The sequence below is a fragment of the Ochlerotatus camptorhynchus genome, unplaced genomic scaffold (genome assembly GCF_037179485.1).
Source record: "Ochlerotatus camptorhynchus isolate MF236.1 unplaced genomic scaffold, CSIRO-AGI_Acam_v1.1 ptg000021l, whole genome shotgun sequence".
Taxonomy (NCBI): Eukaryota; Metazoa; Arthropoda; class Insecta; order Diptera; family Culicidae; genus Ochlerotatus; species Ochlerotatus camptorhynchus.
Window position 1 is genome coordinate 1,388,358 of NW_027040513.1, and position 22,346 is coordinate 1,410,703.

The 22,346-nt window shown below is 42.0% G+C and overlaps 1 protein-coding gene across 2 annotated transcripts; it reads left to right on the forward strand.

Moving 5' to 3' along the window:
* Positions 1 to 3,073: 3,073 nt before the first annotated feature.
* Tfb1 (transcription factor B1) lies at positions 3,074 to 21,989 on the forward strand. Of its 2 annotated transcripts, none has more exons than XM_065225279.1 (5): positions 3,074 to 3,211; positions 11,378 to 11,715; positions 11,782 to 13,179; positions 13,461 to 13,636; positions 20,329 to 21,989. In XM_065225279.1, the coding sequence occupies exons 2-5, from the start codon at positions 11,562 to 11,564 to the stop codon at positions 20,452 to 20,454; spliced, it is 1,854 nt and encodes a 617-aa protein (XP_065081351.1). In that variant the 5' UTR covers positions 3,074 to 3,211; positions 11,378 to 11,561; the 3' UTR covers positions 20,455 to 21,989. The 2 variants fall into 2 exon arrangements, with proteins under 2 accessions (XP_065081351.1, XP_065081359.1); XM_065225287.1 differs by lacking the exon at positions 3,074 to 3,211 and adding an exon at positions 11,230 to 11,289.
* Positions 21,990 to 22,346: the final 357 nt, after the last annotated feature.

Sequence of the window (22,346 nt, forward strand, 5' to 3'; positions counted from 1 at the left end):
AGTGCTCAGTTAGTAAAATATAGGTAGCAGTAAGAATTAGAATAAGGTCGTATTTTGTTTAGTCTTAAGTTAATAATGTATCATTTGGAATGTACTGTTCTGTTGATGCGAAAAGATGAGGAGGTTTTATGCCTATTTGAGAAAAAAAGCTTTTAAAAGCTCCACTCAAATGGGCTTTTCCTTGCTCCCAATAAAGAATAAATAATAAAGAATAAAACACATGACGCCCATCTGCCTCCAATTGCAAACAATACCAGATGGACAAGTACGTATACCTCATGCTGAAATCGCTACCAGAAACCATTTTTCAATTTATTGAAAAGTAGCTTTCCGGAAACAGGTGACATTGAAATTCAAACATTATCATATAAATATCTATATGATAAACCTAAACATTAACTAATTTCAGATTTGACTAGACACTGGCAGCACCGACAAACCGACATGACACTTAATTCTGACTTATGCCCGAATATCATAAACGGCCTATTTAAATGTGCAGTGATCCGAACTGTCAAAACCATAGGATTTTTTTATCTAGATAAAAATAATTTGTCCAGAATAGATCAGACACGAACGAATTCATAACTTTTGCATGCGGGGTCATGGCTTGGCTAAATATTTCCCACGAACACGGAGCCAGATGTCATTAGTGTGCGTTGGTGAGAAATTTTATTGTTTTTGCTATGGTCATTCATGTCGGTTTGTCGGTGCTGGCAGTTCATCGCTAATTTCTGCGAAGCGTTTGAACCCGCATTCTTGCTTACTTTAAAACTGCAAAAAGAGCATGTTCTTCTGTCAGAGTTTTATGCATGTTGGCTGTTATGCCAAGCACAGCTTTCCAAGCATACTACCAAGGTGCTTGCAAAACGTTTACTGGAGGCTTTTAAAATGCGAGCGAAGAAATTGATCTGTTCCATGCAGTTCAAATCCTATATTTACCTTGACCCAAGGTTCAATTTTCTTAAATCACAACGAATTTCATCAGAGGACAAAGAAAAGATGATTTTCGGCAGTATTTTTGTTTTAAAATCAATTTCAAAAAGTCTTAAACATCCAAAGTGTTTAAAAAAAAATATGAAATAAATATAATATTTCAATTGAATGTAGTTTGCTTCCGATTTGGAAGTTCTCGACTCCATTACCGAATGTATCGGATTCGGTTCTCGGGTCGGTCCGGAGTACGTGAGCTCCTAATTTCGAAGCAAATTAGATTCAAATGACATATGTTATTTCATGTATCAATCCCACACATTTTAAATTTCGTTTGGGTGTTTAAGGCTTTTTAAAATTTATTTAAAAAAATATAAACCGGCTAGTACTGAATGTAACGAAAATCAGCCCCAATGCATTTAATTTCATCAACATCAGATACTTGAAAGCTCAACGGCGCCGGTGGTGTAGTGGTAAGCGTGATTACCTCTCACCCCAGCAGGCCTGGGTTCAATCCCAGTCGGCGCCGCCGGGATGTTCTGAGGCATAACATCGCTGATCACGCCTTCCTTCGGATGGGAAGTAAAGCCGTTGGTCCCCGGTTCATGAGTTGATGGGTCGATAGGTAGGGTCCAGGTGTGGGAGCTGCCTTCCTGGCACGTCGGTAGCATTGGTGCTCAGCACGGAAAACAATATCGACGGAAAAAACAAACCAAAGGAAAAAAAAAAAAGATACTTGAAAGAGAATCATTAAAGTTAATGCGAATGAATGATTTTTCCCACCCTTGCACTGGGGTTTTGAAGTCAATGGAATACAATTTTCGTCCGAGCATACCATGGCTGGATATTTCAGTGTTTAACGATTCAATCGCTGTGAAATTTTTCGGAGATAAGCTTGCAGGCAAATTGCACCACTGCTTTTGACCATATTACGCATGACGAAATTTTGCTACGATACGAATACGAATTTAATCAAACGTAAAATTTGACGTTCTACAACTTTTCCGCCGACAGCACAGTTGTTATTATTTTATTTCTAACACGATTTCATTTCTGGCTCACTGTGAACTGCTTTAAAGTGTGTCTGGTGTAATTAATTTAATTACAGCGAATTTCTTAAAAGCTAAATTTCTATTTTTGTTTTACCAAAAGAGTGATGCGACCGTTTATGACGTTTCCATTCATGTTTACTCCTGCAATCAAACTTCCATTTCAAATTCCAACACTTTCAGCTATAGCTCAAAGCACTGCTGGAATTTGGGTAGCACCCGTCGTAAATCATCAAGAGGGTTCGCTTTTCGACTTGAATCGATCGCAGCGCTCCACCGGTGGCTGTCAAAATCAGATCATTTCGGTCGAAATTTTCAACCACTTTCGAGAAATGAAATCACTCAAAAGTGGCCTTTCCCGATCAGTTTTGATTGCTTTGCATGCCTAATTCGATCGATCGGGCTTCGATGCATGTGAATCAAAGGAAATTGATTGCTGTGCGGTGCTATTAAGGCTCAATTGATGGTAGCCCGATTGTCCGGTTCTCGAATGGATCCCATCGGGTACCACCTGAATGCGATTCGAGCAGGTACAACGACAGAGCATGCTCGAAATGCGTTCGGTTCCGATCGGCATCGTTCGGGTCGTGATCGGCAAAATATGCCCTATCGGAAGGTGGGATTTGGTGTGAAGTTGACAGAAATATTGGAAAATTAGCTTGGAATTTTAGATTTTAATGTCTAGAGATGTTTTGGTTCTATTGGGGCGATGTTTGATGTTTAAGTGAGAGGATGAAATTGAAGTCTATGTCAATTGATTGTTTTTCTTACGCTTTTAGCGCTTCAGATCAAGTTAATTAGGATTGTTTGTGCGGAAGCAATAATCGAGTTTCCTCTAAAGATGTGAAACTTTAGCGAGACTTATGAATGGAAAGTAGTAAATCAATGAAGTTTGCGTGGTTTGGAATCAACTTTGGCCCAAAAATGTTCAAATTTTGCATGATTTAATTGAAAACAGCTGTTTTAGACTCCGCCCCTTTTGAGGAAATTCGTTCGTGCCGGTTCGGTGCCAAACTGCCGATAGGGCACAGCAGGAAAGTTACCAGGGAGGGGATCCTTCAGTTCTAAATTTACCATTTGGAATATTTCTTGAATACAAGTAACGACGATGTGCGATGTGATTATGTGTTGCAACAATAAAATAAAAATGTTCTCTCTGAATCAAATTGCACATGGCGGCCATAAAACACCATGGAAGAAACTCTCCGTAGAAAATAGACCAAAAACAGGTAAAATATTGCCGTTTCCGGACTGATTCCGGGCTTGGATTGGCGCTAAAGTGTCGCGCTAGCGGAGAAATGTGAAGTTTAGTGAAAATTTCGGCGAATTTCGGTGAAATGTGGCGAATTAATTTTTCACTTTCGGAAAGCGAAATTAATCATGATTTTCCTGTTCCCATTTTTTTTCGTTGTGTGCTGTTGCGCTACTAATATGAGGGGCCGTGCGGAGCGCTACCGAGCGATTCTTCCGGGTCCAATGATTTCCATGGAGATTTAATTCATAGTTTAGTCAGTATTTTTAATTGAAAACTGTTGATCCGAAACTTAACTAACTCGTTAAATCTGTTTATTGGATTTAATTTCGGATATATTATGAATTTAGGGACAATTAATGACTCATTAAACTAAATTGCATGAAATTATGGCGGAATTCATTGGAAATACCATGGAAACGGGTGGAAAAGGGTCGCAAAAATCGCTCATGTTCTAGTAATATCGAGTGATGCTCCGCCACCAATCGGCATCGTAACAGAGAGCGCCTCGCACTGTGTGCTGTAGAGTGATTTTTGAAAACCAGCAGACACATGAACTCTCGGGATATCGAAGAGCATAGTGTGGATAGTGGAAGAGTGTGTACGGACGGAAGGAAGACAAGAGTCGATGTCTCGCGTGCGTGTATTGTAATGGTGGTACGGCGTCGGACATACGAGTGTGCTTTGCGGGACGCGTGTTGGCCGGCCACTGCCGCCAGAGAGGGCACGTCGAAATACCGAAACCGATGACGACGGAATACGGTGGTTGCTTGATGTTCGTTCTCTCGTTTTCTCTTGATATGACTCTTTTCGGTGTGATTTTTTTTTGAGTTTGAGCATTCGGGTGAATACACAAAGTATTACGTTGAGTGGAGTGGATATATGGGATATATGGACGATTATCAACGCTGTTTCGGATAAAGTATAGAACAATTATAAATTTATTTGATTTTTAAAAATCTTGGTTGTAAAAAGTGTCACTTTCAGAAGTGAATTAAATAGTAGTAGTATTTTTAAACTATCAATTAGAACAGGTTTTTTTCAAATGTTTATGAAAGGTTACAAACGATTATTCAAGTATAATTAGCTAACACATTTTGAGTTTTGAATACTCCTAATCCTTTGTAATATTTGTATATTACAATTTGTAACTCTGAAAATAATACACTTTACTAATATTCCAGTGAGGTATTTAAAAGTTCTCAAGTTGAAAATAGTTATATTAACCGTTCAGCTCAGTGTATGAATGTTCAACTGAACGGTATTACGACGCACATGTGTTGAATCATTGCCCTAATACTACGATATCCGACTCGCTTCTTATGCCATCCGAGACAGCCGTCTGGTTAAATGCCGCAGTACCGATTCCATGGCATAAACTCTGGTTGGCCCGGTATGACTAGGCATGTAAGAAAGGGAGCTTACAGCAACGGTAACTTTTATGCGTTTAAAAAATGGTGAATACCTTTTCTTCGCTAATCGTTACTCTAATAACTGCGCAATGGAAAGTGAATATGTGATGATATCGATGAGACACAGTGAAATTTGACACCCCCGTTCTTTTGTGTGGTGTGGTATCGGTGTATGGTGGAGAACGAGCGAAATGGGATAAAGCTATTTGGCGTATCACGTCAGCAGCGTGCCTGCAAATGGGGTCGCATCCGCTATGGCGATTTAAATTGCGAATTGAAATAGGGCATGGTGAAAACCGGTGCAGCTGATCGGCTTTGCCAAATTTGGTTTCGTTTTCTGTAGGCTTACTTCAGGAGATAATTGTGACTGCGGGACAGTGTTGGGTGTGCAATTTGAAAAAAAGTTTTGCATTGAATTATGAAACCAACTTGATTATTTTACGGTTTTCGATGGATGAACCATGTATTTTAAAGGGCAAGACAGTTCTTGCTTATATAAGTGGATTAACCTGCATTGTATAAAAAGCTGAATTAATCCACCTATGGTGAGATTTGACCCTTCTTACATCATCACTCACAAAACCATAAAGGCACTACGTAGAAAGATGGGCGCTGCCACAAGGGCAGTCTCCCTGTGGACATCACTGACTGGCTTCCAACTGTCAGCCGAAAAATGCACACTAGTGCACTTCTGCTCTCACCATCTTGCCGTCCTTAACACTCCTGTCTATATCAATGGTACAGCTATTCCCATCAGGAGGTCAGCCCGTATCCTCGGAGTTCGAATTGACCGATATTTGACCTTTTTCTATTTTTCGAAATTCTAGTACTACACTATGTTTGTTATGATTCGCTATGAAAATTTGACAGATAAAATGAGGGGTTCGTGGATTTTCCTATGTTTCGAAGGGTGCATCGAAAAGCTTGGGACCGAAGAGAGTACCAGAGCTGAGCCAAAAAGTTGAGCACGTTTCTTCGGGACCTTCTAGTCTTAGAGTTACCTCTATGGTACTACATGGTACTACCAACAATCAATACGAAACTAACAATTTTAAATTGGCTCACCACTTTAGTAGCCTATTGGTCCCAAGCAAACGATTAACGTACCCTATTCTAGTTGAAATTCTATTACTACACTATGTTTGTTTTGATTCGCTATGAAAGTTTGACAGATAACATCAGGGGTGTGTGGATTCATGCAGAACATGCAGGGGTGAGCGAAATAGCTTGGGACTGCTTGGGACCGTTGTTCTGGTACTGAGTGAGCCAAAAATAATAATGATTTTCTTCGGGACCTACTAGTCTTAGAGTTACCTCTATGGTACTACCATAGAGGTAACTCTAAGACTTGAAGGTCCCGAAATAACGTGCTCAACTTTTTGGCTCAGCTCTGGTACTCTCTTCGGTCCCAAGCTAATCGATTCACCCCTCGAAACATAGGAAAAACCAATAACCCCTCATTTTATCTGTCAAACTTTCATAGCGAATCAAAACAAACATTGCGTAGTACTAGATTTCGACTAGAATGGGGTACGTTAATCGTTTGCTTGGGACCAATAGGCTAGTCAAGTAGTGAGCCAATTTAAAATCGTTAGTTTCGTATTGATTGTTGGTACTACCATAGAGGTAACTCCAAGACCGAAGGTCCCGAAGAAATGTGCTCAACTTTTTGGCTCAGCTCTAGTACTCTCTTCGGTCCCAAGCAATTCGATGTACCCCTCGAAACATTGGAAAATCCACGAGCCCCTCATTTTATCTGTCAAACTTTCATAGCGAATCAAAACAAACATAGTGTAGTACTAGAATTTCGACTAGAATAGGGTACGTTAATCGATTTGCTTGGGACCCATTAGTGAGCCAAGTAGTGAGCCAATTTAAAATCGCTAGTTTCCACCGGTTGGTACTACCATTCAACCTTCTAGTTACTCAGACCATCTGCAACCGATCAATTAACTTCAAGGAGAAGACAGCTGGCTCAGATGAAGGAGTTTTCCTCCAACTCCTTTCAGCCATCGCCAATCTGGAGCTCCCCCCGGTGTCTAGCATACATTGGTGTGGAGCCAGAGATTGGAACCTGCCCTGGCTTATTATCGACATGGAGATGAAGAAAAAGTTCAAGGCAGGATCCAACTCTACGGCACTTGTGAGATCCGTTGCAGAACTCCAGAGAACCAGATACTGCTACCACACTATCCGTTACTTCGATGGATCGGTTTCCCGTGAAGGGGTTGGCATCGACACAACGGGCCCCCAAATGTCCGTACTTCATCGACTTCCAGACCAGTATCTGCTTTAATTGCTGCTACCACTCGCTCAAACAAGCCTATTGCCGTATCTACGGCCTCCGCAAGTGTAGTTCTAGCCCTCAACTCAGACTCTATCAAGCACTCATGGATCCAAGCCATTCAGCGGTATGCCCCCAGAAACACTACATTTGTATGGATTCCGGATCACTGCGGCATTCGTGGTAATACGGAGGTGGATCATCCAGTGGCTTCTGGAAGACAAGCCGAACTGTTTACCAATTGGTTGCCAACAAAATCTGGGACTTATGGTCACATACATGGTCCCAATCAACAAGCATTTTCCTTAGAAAAGTGAAGGCTGACACACGAAGATGGGAAGACCCCCCTGGCCACCGAACTCAGGTTGTCCAGAACAGGCCATACCCGAGTCTCGCATATCATTTCAAGGAGCGGCCCGTTCCGGAAATTTTGCGAGCTCTGCCGCACCAACCGTTCGGTGGAACATATAATCTGCCACTGTACTCAATACGAAGGCTCACGAGAGCTGTACGGCATAACGGGCAGCACTGAGTAACAACCCGACTAGAATCACAGCATTAAGTACTGAGGTTGCCAATGTGCTGTCTTTCTTCGGAGTTTTGATTGCTAAGTTGCTGAGGATCTTGCTTTGTTTTGCGATGTTGGGTGATAAGAGAAAGTCCATTTCTAGATAGAGCTGGACTTAGGGCCTAACAGCTTTTGTAAACAATGGCTTCTCTTGATGATTTCTAGAAATTTAAGGCTGGGCCACGCAAACCAACATCCTCATCGGGTAGAGAAAGACTTCCCCCATCCGACGGTTAGGTTGGTCTGCGTGGACGTGCCTTGAATTCCTAGAAATCATCGATAGAAGTCATTATTTACAAAAGCTGTTACGCCCTAAATCATGCTCTATCTAGATTTGTATTGCGGTGGTCGGGATTTTGGCAGGTTTCATATTTGATCGAAGAGGCCGGCCTCGCGGAGGAAGCCCATTAAACTAGAGGAAGCCTCTTATAGACCTCCTAACATGATAAAAAAGGAGAAAAAAAAACTTTGTAACTAGATGAGGTCCCTTCTGGATCCCACACTATCTTTTCAGAGACGAACCAGCCAACGGCTGAAAGTCTCTATAATAAAGAAATGAATCAACCTTTCTTCCATATTGATGTAATGTGTTCTATGATGGGTTTTGTTCCTTGAAAGGGAACTGAAAACTTCCCAAGGTGCACCCGGAACATGTCCAGGTGTGTCTAATGTGAACCTGACCTTTTAATATAACCACAATTGCACTTGTTTTTGAATTTTCATAAGAATTTAGGTGCCGCATGATGGGTTTTGATCCAAGTCAGAAACTGGTGGTCCTGGGCACTTGATATAATCATCATTGCAATTCTTGTTGAGTTCTCATGTGATTTGAGGTGTCGCATGATGGGTTTTGGTCCAAACCAAAAACTGGCCACTTCCCCTGGGGTACCCGGAAAATATCCGTATGTGTCAAATTTCTTCCTGAACGCTCAATATGCTAACCATTGATCTTCTTTTTAAGTTCTCATGTGATTTTAGATGCCACATGATGGGTTTAACATGATTCAGGCCGTTTCTAGACTCTCGACACATATTCACCGGAACATGTTCCGGCCATATCTCCGGAATCAGATAACTGATTACAAAAATATTCTTCTATTGAACCACAATACTTTTCACTTGGCGATTGTTGCGTCCTATTCGGTTCAGAGGTCGACCGGAAGTGGAAAACGAAGGCTTTGTACGAGGATCTTTTCATTGAAGATCTCCGTGTGGATAGGGGCCCCGCGGATCTGAACGCGGACGAGCTGACGTTAGGGAGAGCATGTTGCACGACTATGCCGACGAAATTGGAGCCAAATAACAGACTGGTGGAACGAGGCACATAGCACCCTCCCTAGTTGTCTCAGAATCTGATGACGTGTTCTGCGAGCAAGAACAGAAGCAGATAGAGAGGAACGTAGAGGAGTAATCCATGCGGCCAGGGCCGTACTTGAATGAGAGATAACGCAGAGCAAGTCAAACTGTTCTAACGAGCTGTGTCGAGACGCCAATGCCAACCACTGGGGCGACGCATACCGTGTCAGAGGTCCAACGACGCTCGCTTGAATGTGCACAGAGAAGCTAAAAGTCATCGTGGAAGGACTTTTCCCGAAGGACGACCCAACGACCAGACGGAGAGGGAGATAACGTAGAAACCACAAACGATGAACTCGTAGCAGTGGCGAATGGATTGAAGGTGAAGAAAGCTCCCGGTTTGGAAGGAATCCACAACGTGGCGTTGAAAGCGGTGATGGTACTGCTGAAATGCCTGGACGAGGTTCACTTCCTTGACAGGTGGAAGATACAGAAGCACTGGGGGGCCAGTGTTGCTGCCGAAACCAGGAAAACCGCCGGGGAATCCAGCATCGTATAGGTATATATGCCTGCTGGATACACCCGGAAAACTATTGTAGAAGATCATCCTAAACAGGATGACGAAATGCAAGGAAAGTGAACACGGATTGATGTAGTTCGGATTCCGGAAAGGGAGATCAACGGTGGATGCAATTCGGACAGCAGTCGAGAGAGCCGAGGAGGCATCCAAACAAAAGCGGAGAGAAGATCGATATTGCGCCGTGATAACAATCGACGTCAAAAATGCGTTCAACAGCGCCAGCTGGGAGGCCATCGCCGAAGCGCTGCATAGAAGAAGGGTCCCTGAGTACCTGTTCCAGGATCCTGAGGAGTTACTTTCAGAATCGGGTTTTGGTCTACGAGACGGACATGGAACAGAGATCGATTAGGATCACGGCGGGAGTTCCAGAACGCTCTGGAACGGGATGTACAACGGCGTGCTAACTAACGCTGAAGTTGCACAAAGGAGTTGAGACCTTTGACTTTGCGGACGACGTCGTCTTGACGGTAATACATGAGTAAACCGATGTTCGGTTATTCCAGCTTGAATTCATTTTTTGTCAACCGAGTTTTTTCGGTAAGTTTGACAGATTGTTTGAAATGAAAATTTAACAAAAGCTCGGTTGTTCCTTCTTGAACCAAACAGACTAGCGAGCGTTCAGCAAATAAAAATTCGGTTGAATTGAACCGAGTTTGGTATTATTTTAGGTGTGTACCATAGGAAAAGTGGACAGAATCTGTCTTGAGTCAAATCTCATGATGCGATATGTTATCTAACATTCTAAATTGTTTAGAAACAATCATAAAAATATAGCTGTGACCTTGTGTTATAGTTTATTTAATGAAGTCATCATTATTATTCTAATGGGACTGATTTGCCATTCCTTTCCGTTGTCAAGTGTCGATAATCGGTTGCTGTACGTGACGAATAAGCATGGAATCATTGTCCGGTGGGGCCTGGCCAAGCGAGAACGGTTGGTGGTGACAATAAAGGCGCAGAACACGGTCGTTATTTCGCAGGGCATTTCGAAGGATCTGAAGTTTTTGGCGGTGGCCGATGAGATCAAGAGGTGGACGGAGCGACACTGGAGACACTTTGAGTGGACAAAAGATAGAACTGTCTCGAAAACGCTGCATTATTTCCGAGGGAAGTGATTACTCTATATGCATTGGGAAAATTGTGGAAGAATCGCAGTTGGTGTGCAACTGTCTTCCCAGCTTGAGTGTGTTACGGTTACGAATATTTCGTATTCTCTCACTGGTAATCATACCTTAAAAATGTTGCTATTGATAAAAAAAAATCATCTGGATAACACTGGATGAATTAATCAAAATTTCAAACATTTACTGTTTGATTGGAAGCGTCCAAAACAACTGGAAGAATCTAGTTTAAACGGGAATGTTGGCATCACTGCATTCATCACGAAACGGTTGCTTTCCAAAGTCGACGACGCATCGATCGAAAGAACTGCTGATGAAGAAAAATGAGGAGAACCACACAATAAATGGTTGCTGCCGAGTAAACAGACGATCGCGTGACACACATTGAGAGTGGCCTGCTTCTGTCGACAGCCGAGTGAACACTGTTTTTAAGGATTAGTGTCACAGGTGTCACATGACTTTTAACTTAAAATACGTTTGAATAAATCTAGCTTATTTTTGTGAATAGAGCAAACTATGTTACGTTTATAATTACTGTATTGTATAATAATACTAATTCAAAATTGATAAAAATGCAGATGGTACTGTTCTGGAGTTCTGGACTGACTTGCGTTCAATTTTGGGCAGTATTTTTATTTGATATTCGCAGTGTGCCTCATTTTGCATGTGTGTGGGTGTGTTCGGTCGTTTAGTTAAAGCCGCGGCATGACGTCAGTTGACAGCTCATTGTTGTGTGCGCGTTTCTTCTGTTTCCTTCGGACCGAATTCCTCCGCTCCGCAGCGTGTTCATAAAAGTGCGTTCGATCCTTGCTATTTTCCGGATTTTTTCCCCCTATATTTTCCAATCGAAAAACAAAAAACTCATCCCACTTCCTTCCGCAGATATCCCGCCATCAGAGCATCGCAAAAGCAGAAGAAGGAAACACCAGAACGCACCTGATTTTGGGGGCTTCTACCGGGAGCTACCTCGGAACGCCGTGTTCGTTTTCTCCGGCGGCCGTTCCAGCCCCAGTAGCCAGATCATCCGACGGTGAATAGACTGCGTAAGTTGCAAGCAGCCAGCACAATGACCACAACCCGGGAGGACGTCCTTTTGCAGATGGGCGAGGTACGCTTCAAGAAGGGCGACGGAACGCTCTACGTGATGAACGAGCGTATCGCCTGGATAGCGGAGCACCGGGATACGGTCGCAGTGTCCCACCGGTTTCAGGATATTAAAAGTAAGTTTTGCTTGTTGTCCGATTGTTTTTGGATGGTTCTGATTATTTCGGACACTTTGATTGCAGTGCAAAAAATCTCCCCGGAGGGCAAGCCCAAAATTCAGCTGCAGGTGGTTCTGCACGATGGCAACAGCTCGACGTTCCACTTCGTCAACCGGAACGGCCCCGCTGCACAGATGGCCGATCGCGACAAAGTGAAGGAATTGCTGCAGCAGTTGCTGCCGAATTTCAAGCGTAAGGTCGACAAGGAGCTGGAGGAGAAGAACCGGGTTCTGACGGAGAATCCGCAGCTGCTACAGCTGTACAAGGATCTCGTCATCACACAAGTGCTGCCTAGCGATGAGTTCTGGGCATCCTACGCGAAGCAATACACGGCCAAGGATCAGAGCAGCAAGCAGGATATCGGAGTGTCCGGAGCATTCCTGGCAGACATCAAGCCCCAGACGGATGGCTGCAATGGGCTGAGGTACAATCTCACATCGGACATCATCGAGTGCATCTTCAAGACGTATCCGGCCGTCAAGCGGAAACACGCAGAGAACGTTCCGGCCAAGCTGACCGAGTCGGAATTTTGGACCAAATTTTTTCAATCGCACTACTTCCATCGGGATCGAATCGCCGCCGGTACCAAAGATATCTTCACCGAGTGCAGCAAGATTGACGATCAGCAGTTGAAGCAGTCGGTGCAGGAGAATCTCGGCGATCCACTGTTGGATATTCGGTCCTTCGAGGACAACACCCTGGAGGAGGGTTTCTGCAGCAGTGCCGCCTCCAGTAGTAAGCAAACTGTGAATAGTGGCAACATTGTCCACCAGAGCATGATCAAACGGTTCAATCAGCACTCGTTCATGGTGCTGAAAACGTGCACAGATGTGAAGACGCTCAACCGGGGGATTGGATCGATTCTGAATGCCACTCCCGGGGTAAATCCAATGGTCAATGGAGAAATCAATGGCATGAAGGATAAATCCAAAGGAGTCTTGAACAACAACAACAATCTTATCAATGGATTTAGCAAGAAGGAGAAACGAGCTCACGAAAAAAATCACATTGCCAATGGGGACACCAATGGGACTATTTACCATGGCCCGGAGGAACCCTTCATAGAACCAACGATGAAACGTGCCCGTATTCTGGAAAAGATCCACTACGACGATCTGGAAGACGATGATGAAGCGAGCAACCAACCCAAGCAGCTGAACCTTACAAAAATCGAACGCTACCTGCATGGCCCGGTCCCGTCGTCCGGGGCGGCCAGCAGTGGTAGTTTTCACGATACTCAATCGGACTACGGTCTGCACGATATGGAATCGGTCAATGCGTACATTATGCAAGCTACCGAATCGTGGAACAATCGGACGCCGCACAAGGTGTTGGTCAGCGCCAAATCGGCTGTGAATGCCCTCGGAGAACTCAGCCCCGGTGGGGCACTGATGAGGGGCTTCCAGGAGCAGAGCTTAGCTCGTAAGTATCCTCTTTGTTCGGTTTTAAAGATAACCCTTGCTATTAAGTGTTCAATCGTGATTATAAGCTACCCCAGATCACGGTTGGTCAAAGGCAAGGCACAGCAAACTTCAGCTTCCACGCGGACTGTGCTTTCACATGTTGCCAGGATCCGTACTCAAAAAAAAAAGACAAATCACTATGAAGACATTATCTCCCATTCCTTTTATTATTAAACCATTCACTGTGACAAAACGGATTCAGAAAATTAATAGCTATTATTTCTCGCCGCCTCCCCGCAGAACTTGTGCCTCCCGATATCGAGAAGGAAATCCGTAATCTCTACCTATCGCTGCTGGAACTGTTGAAGCACTTTTGGAAGTGCTTCCCGCCGACGACGCCGCAGCTCGAGGCGCAAGCCGTGCGGATGCACGAAACGTTGCAGCGATTTTCGATGGCGAAACTGAAGCCGTTTGAGGTGAGTTTTTTTCCTTCCCCTTGGTTTAAGGTAGGGATTTTTTTCCCTTGATTTGTTTTCCGTGCTGAGCACCAATGCTACCGATGCCAGGGAGCCAACTCCCACCACCTGGACCCTAACCCTATCGACCCATCAAACTCATGAATAGGGGACCAACGGCTTTTTACTTCCCTTCCGAAGGAAGGCGTGATCAGAGATGTGATGTCTCAGAATATCCCGGCGGCGCCGGCTGGGATTGAAGCCAGGCCTGCTGGGGTGAGAGATAATCACGCTTACCACTACACTACCGGCGCCGCTGAGGGTAGGGATGATCTCGTTTTTTGAATTGTTTTTTTAAGCATTTTAACCGTAGAACCGGTCATGCATCCTCCATCCCTTAAAAGTTTACTGTACACTGAGGCAAATAGACCTAAGAAGTTCATAAGGCTCGACTTGTCAACAACATATATGAATTCCATAAGCTTGACTTATGAATGATTTTCGGGCAACATGAGGTAGCTCTTATACGCCTTTAACCATTTCATTTTCCCAAGCGTTGAAAGACGAGTGATCAACACACGGGTCCCCTAACCTCAACGTCCATTTTCCGGTTCCAGTCTACGCCGGTTTATTATTTTTTGTCAATATTATTTTTTATAAGGCAAATAAATGAAGTTCACACTCATTTCTTATGGCTAAAATTCATATGGGTATTTCTTATTGAATTCTTACGTTCTTTTGCTTGCGTGTACAGTTCACCGTGATTCAGGCTATGAACCGCGTTTGACGGTTCGATTGGAACTTTTGACTTTATTTCTTGAATTTGTGTGGTTTACATGTATTCCCGCATAAACGCGAACCATAAATTGACCTTACCTAAAATGTTTAAAAATTGTTTATAATCCCTGCTAAACTTTAACGGAAATGGTTATGGAACTTTACATGAACGTTTAATGATAAAGTTTCAACCTTATGTATTATGGTTTTTTGGAACTGGACCTTACAAATAATGGGTTGTTAAGAACCATTACCGTTCAAAATTCTTGTTTTCTCCATACATTTTCGGAAAGAGAACTATATTAGAACCTTTTAACTTATGGTTTGAGAACTTTAATGGCAATGGTTATGGTAGTCAGTAAGGTCCACGAATGGTTTTGTAACATCGATCAACTTTATGTGGAATATATCGCGAATTGGTTGCCTGTAATTTACTGATTACTAATTCACGATATATTCCACGTAAAGTTGAGCGATAATTCAAAACCATTAATGGACCTTACTGACTACCATAACCATTACCATTAATGTTCTCAAATCATAAGTAAAAACGTTCTTATATAGTTCTCTTTCTGAAAATGTATGGAGAAAACAAGAATTTTGAACGGTAATGGTTCTTAACAACCCATTATTTGTAAGGTCCAGTTCCAAAAAACCATAATACATAAGGTTGAAACTTTATCATTAAACGTTCATGTAAAGTTCTATAACCATTTCAGTTAAAGTTTAGCAGGGATTATAAACAATTTTTAACCATTTTAGGTAAGGTCAATTTATGGTTCCAACTGCCTTTGGAAGTGTCTTACAGCTACCTGTGGAAGTGTCTTCAAACTGTTTTTGAAAGTGTCTTCCATCTGTCTTTGAAAGTGTCTTCCAACTTCCTTTGGAAGTGTCTTTCAGCTGCCTTTGGATCTGTATTCCAACTGCCTTTGGAAGTGTCTTCCAACTGCATTTTGAAGTGTCTTCCAACTGCCTTTGGAAGGGTCTCCCAACTGCCTTTGAAAGTGTCTTCCAACTGTCTTTGGAAGTGTCTACCAGCTGCCTTTGATGTGTCTTCCAGGCGCCAGTGGAAGTGTCTTCCAACTGCCTTTGAAAGTGTCCTCCAACTGCCTTTAGAAGTGTCTTCCAACTGCATTTGGAAGTGTCTACCAGCTGCCTTTGAAAATATCTTCCAACTACCTTTGGAAGTGTCTTCCAACTGCCTTTGAAAGTGTCTTCCAGCTGCCTTTGGATGTGTACTCCAACTGTCTTTAGAAGTGTCTTCCAACTGCATTTTGAAGTGTCTTCCAACTGCCTTTGGAAGTGTCTTCCAACTGCCTTTGGAAGTGTCTTCCAGCTGCCTTTGGATGTGTACTCCAACTGTCTTTAGAAGTATGTTCCAACTGCATTTTGAAGTGTCTTCCAACTGCCTGTGAAAGTGTCTTCCAACTGCCTTTGGATGTGTATTCCAACTGCCTTTGGAAGTATTTTCCAACTGCATTTTGAAGTGTCTACCAGCTGCCTTTGATGTGTCTTCCAGGCGCCAGTGGAAGTGTCTTCCAACTGCCTTTGAAAGTGTCCTCCAACTGCCTTTAGAAGTGTCTTCAAAATGCATTTGGAAGTGTCTACCAGCTGCCTTTGAAAATGTCTTCCTACTACCTTTGGAAGTGTCTTCCAACTGCCTTTGAAAGTGTCTTCCAGCTGTCTACTTTATCGACTTCTACTTTACCGACTCTAAAAATGAATCGACAAATATAGGGGGAGAGGTAGCTCATCGATTCTTCCGGTTCGCCTCCTAGCATCGTGCTATAAGGTACCAGGCGATAACCAGGATAGTTGATCGATAGCTCGATGACGTCATTTCGTTGACGTATGCAATGGGAAATTCTCATAGCAGGCGTTGACGATGGGACGTTGTCGAGTTGTTGAATAGCAACTATCGTGGTAACTCACCGATTACCTGTCGATCTGCCAAATTTGGAAAGACGTCTGCATTGAATTGTCTCATATAATAATATTCCACCCACTATATCACAAGAAATTGCGAGTAGCTGAGTGGAATGGAGATAAGTTAAGCATTGGGTACAGGACCAAGTCTCCCCTAGGTGGTGCCAAAAGATGAGCGCAATAGAATCATCAAGTTGCCATAAGGCACGAAATGAGACTATTGCATGGCTGGGTAGTCAAAGTCTTCCATTCGTTAGTCATTTCAGGTGGATTATAACAGGTTTAGGTTTAGGGTGGGCGTTGGCCAGATTTGGATTTTTCAGATATAATCCTGGATAGGACCCTGTCATTGAACGTCGCGTGAAAGTGGAACTTAATGAAGGCCTAAGTACTTTTTCGTAGTTTTTAGTTTTCGGATTTGAAAGATCGTCGGTTCCAGTGGCCTGCTTACTGAGCAGAAAAACGCGGTCCCAGGTCCTTACATATCAAAGAGATTTATGGTAAAATCGCTTGTGTATCGTGTATTTTGCGAAACTCGTTGTTGCCGTTGGTTCCGGGTTTGAATGGATACACAAATTTTAGCAACGGTATTATGTGATATGAGGGGCTCGGTGGCCTTAGAGCAACCGTTTTTGCTTACTGAGCAGAACATCATGAGTCTAATCTCAGGCCCATCTACATTCAAGATTCGTCAATCGTTTTATTTGTTAATATGACTACATGGTAATAACAGCAACTCGGTGATTAAAAAGGTGCTCGTCTGCCTAGTGGCAAACGTTTTTTCTTACTGAGCAGAAGACCGTGGGTTTAATCCCAAGCTCCTTCGCGTTATATGATCGTTAGGACATCAATTCAGCTTATCGTTTACCAAAACGAACCCTGCTGCAAACCCAACCCTCTTATCCAACATCCCAGTGATTCCTCGTGGAAGTGCAGAGGTGTTCTCGGCTTCCATCAAAGCGAGTGTCATGTCAACACAATCCTTCCCATTCCTTTCTTGACCTGTGTTCGGGCGCGGCCGGCGCTGGTATTGCCTAATTTAAGATCACCAGTTTTTACACATTGAGGATGATTGCTAGTTCCAAGCATCGTCTATTGGTTCTCTGTGTAATTACAGCTGATCTGGCAGTAACAGAGTAGCAACCGTGGGCGGTCAATCAAGCTCAAGCTCAAGCTCTAAAAATGAATTGACAAAACAAAACTGCCAGAGTCCAGAGCTTTCACTTATCTTTGGGGTTCGACTTGGGATTCGATCGTGGACTGTTGGGGTGTGCTGCTGCCGGAGTCTTCGTTCGATCTCACTGATGATGATGATTTCATTCTCCTGCGGTGGATAAATTAATCAGGAAAGGTGAAAATATTTTCCTCTTCCTATGCCTCACGGTGACAATTTTCACCCTCATCACTCTTTTGAGGGTTCCCATATTCACCGACAGAGGCTGATACAATCGCTTAGTTTCAATTGGATTCGCCAATTGTACCAGACTTATTTCTGATCAGGACAAACACCTTCTAGAAACTCGGAAGAGCAACAACAGAGGGATTTTCGAACATTATAATTTATTTTCGAAGTGTCAAATTTATGAGAAAATTCACCAAATTTCGAGTAACATTTGAAATGGGCCTATGTCCAAAACGTAAACAAATCGGATTTTGATACCATTCTTAAGCACCGCTTGATAGCTACTAATCGTGTAGGAAAGTTCAGCGTAATCGAGAAAAATCATTAAATCATAACTCGATTTTCAAAACGGTCGATCAACGAAATTTTTCGATTCATTATATTCACGATGAAACGGCCAACCATTAATTTATTTTATTTCATTAATAGCCTACACACTTAATTTTTTTTTTACAGAAATCTGGCTGTGTTCCTTTTGGTGAATTTTTACTTAAATTTGACAGATGGAAAATTTTCAAATAAACCTGCTATTCCAGCAGACTTTTTTCTGAAAGACAAGGAATCAATTTTGACAGATACTTTCTCGAACATCTTAATTTATTTTCAAAGTGTCAAATCTAAGTGATTTTTTTTTTCCAAATGGAATACAGCCTTAGGCTGTGTGTTGTAATTTCGGAATTTTCTCTAAAATTTGACACTTTGAAAATAAATTATAATGTTCGAAAATCCCGCTATTGTTGATCTTCTCATTTTCGAGAAGGTGTTTGTCAAAATTGATTCCTGTTCTGTTAGAAATAAGTCTGGTACAATAGCAAGTTTATTTGAAAAATTTTCATCCGTCAAATTTAAGTGAAAATTCACCAAATGGAACACTGCCCTTGACATTTCTTTTAAATCTTTTTATGCTAAAACTGTTCATTGTTGACACTTCATAAAGCCTCAATAGAACAGAATATTCTTACCGGATGTTTACAAGCGCGTTCATACCACACCGATAGGGTGCCCATTTTATCCCAACGATTTTATTTCTGTTTCAAAACGATCATTTCTTAAATCTTCTTTCATAAGATTCAAAAGTTTGATTTCAATGTTCAATATGTATTCATGATGTAAATAGGGCGTGAACCTATCCATTTGGTTAAAAAATCATTCGAATTTTCCACTGAATTTGGTATCATTAGTGCTTTAGTGCTGATTTGCTTAAGGTGACCAAACTGCCGACTTTCCCCTATATCGAACTCTCTTTATCCTGCGCCCTGCGGTTAATCTTTGTTGTTCTTTGTCGGAGTAGAAAGTTACGATGGTATCGGAATTTAAATATGTTTAGATGCATATTTATGAAGAAAACTAAAGTCCGAACTACCTATCGAAATTAAACGAAATTTAGTATGTATGTATGTATGCATGTATGTAAAGGATACCACTCGCTGTTGCAAGGCACAGCCCGAGGGGGAAGACGGCTTTTATTTGAGTAGCTCTCAAATTCTCTTTTACTCAGAGTCGCTCAGAGCTACTTCGGTTTGCTCTGGGATCTGATCTTATTTGCGACGAAAACAGAATTAGTATGGCATATAGACTTTGAAATCTGAACATGCAAATGTTAGTTCGGATGCAATATTTGAGGTTCATGGAATCCCTCTACTTCGCGTTTTCACTGGCACTTTCCATCCAGAAGTCATACAGGTGGGCAAATTTAATGAGATGCTTGTTTCTTTGCAGCAGACATGTAGCTTAATTTTGAACTTTGTCCATTAAGTAGATCGCCAGATGTGTGTCCGTGAAATTACGAAGTGGTTAAACCAAATTGTGTGGAAAATTGATTCCGTTAATACTGTCCTCGTTTTCTACCAGTTCATAGAGGTTTTGGCTATTTTCTTAAATCACTGTGGCGATGACTTTCTGCAGGACACTTTTCGTTTTACAATGGTAATGAAATTGTCCAGGATCTTGCCACCGTAATACTACTGAGCATCCAGATGCTTAGAATAAGCGAATAGATCGATAAACCCTTCGAGCAATCAGCTCCGGTGAAGACATATACTTGAGGATAAGTCCTGCGAGTTTCAAACTCCGATAAATGTAATTGCTTGGGCTGCGCTGTCAAAACAATCGAGATAATACAACCGTTCATCAGAGAGCAAGAGAGTTCCTCAGAGTTACTCTGGATTGCTCCGAGTTTCTCACTGTCTTCCTCCTCGGCACAGCCTTTAGACAGTGGACTGTCCACCTCGTATGACTTGATCAGGTAGATACCTGGTTGTATTCAATTTACCATTGTATGAAGGGTCAAAAACGGAGGGTTGAACCGTGAGCAGAGACACGTAAGTGTGATGCATAATAAAAAAGGTAGGTATGCATTCGACGCATACCTGCATTTCTACATTCTGCATTAGAATGAGTGAAGATTGCAAACTGGGATTTTGCATAGAATTTAGTCTATTTAGTCTACTTTTCATTTTAGAAATTAGACTGAGCTTGTTGAGCAATGGTTTCATCTTTTTTTTTGAAAACTGCATTAGAATTGAGTCATAAATTAATGTATTCATGCACACCCACTATTAGCAGCGTGTTGTAACCCGATTTCCATTTTCTCTCCCCTCCCTCCCAGGACCGTGCCATGAGAGAACTGTTGCCATTGGGCGCGTCACTGACGCAGCATTTAAATCAGCTCCTGCACTCGGCGAACCGGAAGTTTGGCACCTGGCAGGAACGACAGCGCCGTTCTCACAGGTAGCACTACTACTCGTCGTCCTGTCCGTCGCCGGCATCGTCCGGGTCGTCGGCTTCTTCATCACCGGCACACCACAACCACCAACACCACAACCATCATCAACCGTTGTCGTCGTCGTCGTCGTCCAATCATTACCACCACAACAATGTCCATCTATTTCTCTACGGTTCGTCGAAGCGGCGCCATCACAAATAGCAACCAAAATGCAGCAACAACGGTCCTCCTTGGGGAGATTCGTTCCGCATTATGTGTCATTATGATTCCAATGCTGGAGAAAGCGCAGAATGCGAGTAAAACCCAGAGTTAGATTTATATTTTTTCCAGGTATTCAGCGAAAACTATTCTGTTAAACAGTGGAAAAAGCAAGTGGGCGATTAAACAAAACATTCTTGGAAAAGTTGTACTGAAAGATAGTGATTTAATCATTACACAACACAAGTAGAAGAGATGAAAGGGAACGAAATACATATAATAGGAACATATGAAACAGAGCTAGGGAGACGAAGAAAGCATTAAAGGTTTAGTGATATTCAAAGGAAAATAATTACAAAATGGAAAATGTGATCAGTTCTCGAAGAATTGGCCTTTTAAACTGGTGTTTTGATTTTCCTAATCTCGTTAATAAGTTCGGTTTTTAGTTCTCCAAACATCCACTGTTTCCTGCTGCCTCACTCACTCTGATAAGGAAAAACTATTTAAAAAAAAAGTAATTAAACGGAAAAAAAAATCAAACGACTGAACCTGCCTTTCGAGTTAATCGGGGAAGAATTTAAAATTTCCTAAAAAAATTGGATCAATGAAGATTTGTTGAAAAATTCGAGTTGGAACAGGAGATCAATTACAATCCTCAAATTACCACTTCGTCCTTGTTTTAAACTCTGCGTTTAATTAATAGCTGATAGGATAATAATCGATTAACACTATATGTGAAGAATGTGTAGGGATTAAGGAGCTATTTCACAGCAGTTATTTTGTCGTAACTCTTATTTCGTCTTCGTTAAATAATTGGTTCGTTCCCTCGACTGGTTCCTATAATAGTAAATTTGCGGGATTTGTTTTTTCGTTATTTTTTTTATGTCAAAAGTGTTAAATTTTTCGGTTCGTTGAGATGAATAAAAGACGCAGATGTATATTTTTTTTTTGTAATAAATCAAAACAAAATAGCTTGAGATTTTGGGAAAGGAAAAGCGTACTACGGGAAATTTGAATAGTCTGAGGGTAAGAGGTGTGTGAAATCGAAGATAATAATCGATGATAGGCAACAAGTAAAAGAAATATGTTTGGTCTGGTTGATATTGAAGCAAATTGAAAAATGTTTGTACAGTGGGAAAGTTACTTGGGAAGGGGGTCCAGAGCAGAGAGTGATGAGAGATAGGAAGCAAATTAAATAGAAATAAACTGATCCGAATGGATGAAAGTAATTAACGCAAACAACACAATTACACAAACATGTATTCACCAGTATCGTTTATACGACAACTGAACACAACAAAATGAAGATGAAATTGATAGAACACAAAATATAAAACAAACTAAAATATTAAAATTGCGGGAATACTTTTTCGAAGATATCACACAGCCCCACAAAACGATGGGTTTCAAAATTTATCGGCAGAAGTGTGATGATAGGTCTGTCAGCATTATGTGTATCGCTTTATCGAAGTTTAATAAGTAACTTGAACGAAGAATTAATGCCCACAAAACTGTAGTGCAGAATGGTGTGCTGAGGTATTTCGAAACTGTCAATATCATGCGAAATAAGTCCGCGTCTTCACCAGTGTGTGTCGTTGTATTAATCTGATTGGTACAGTGTCTTTATATGAATAACCAAATTTGCTAAATGCGATATCAATGCGAATACTTCGAATAATTGTTTGTATTCTTTTTTCCTTTTA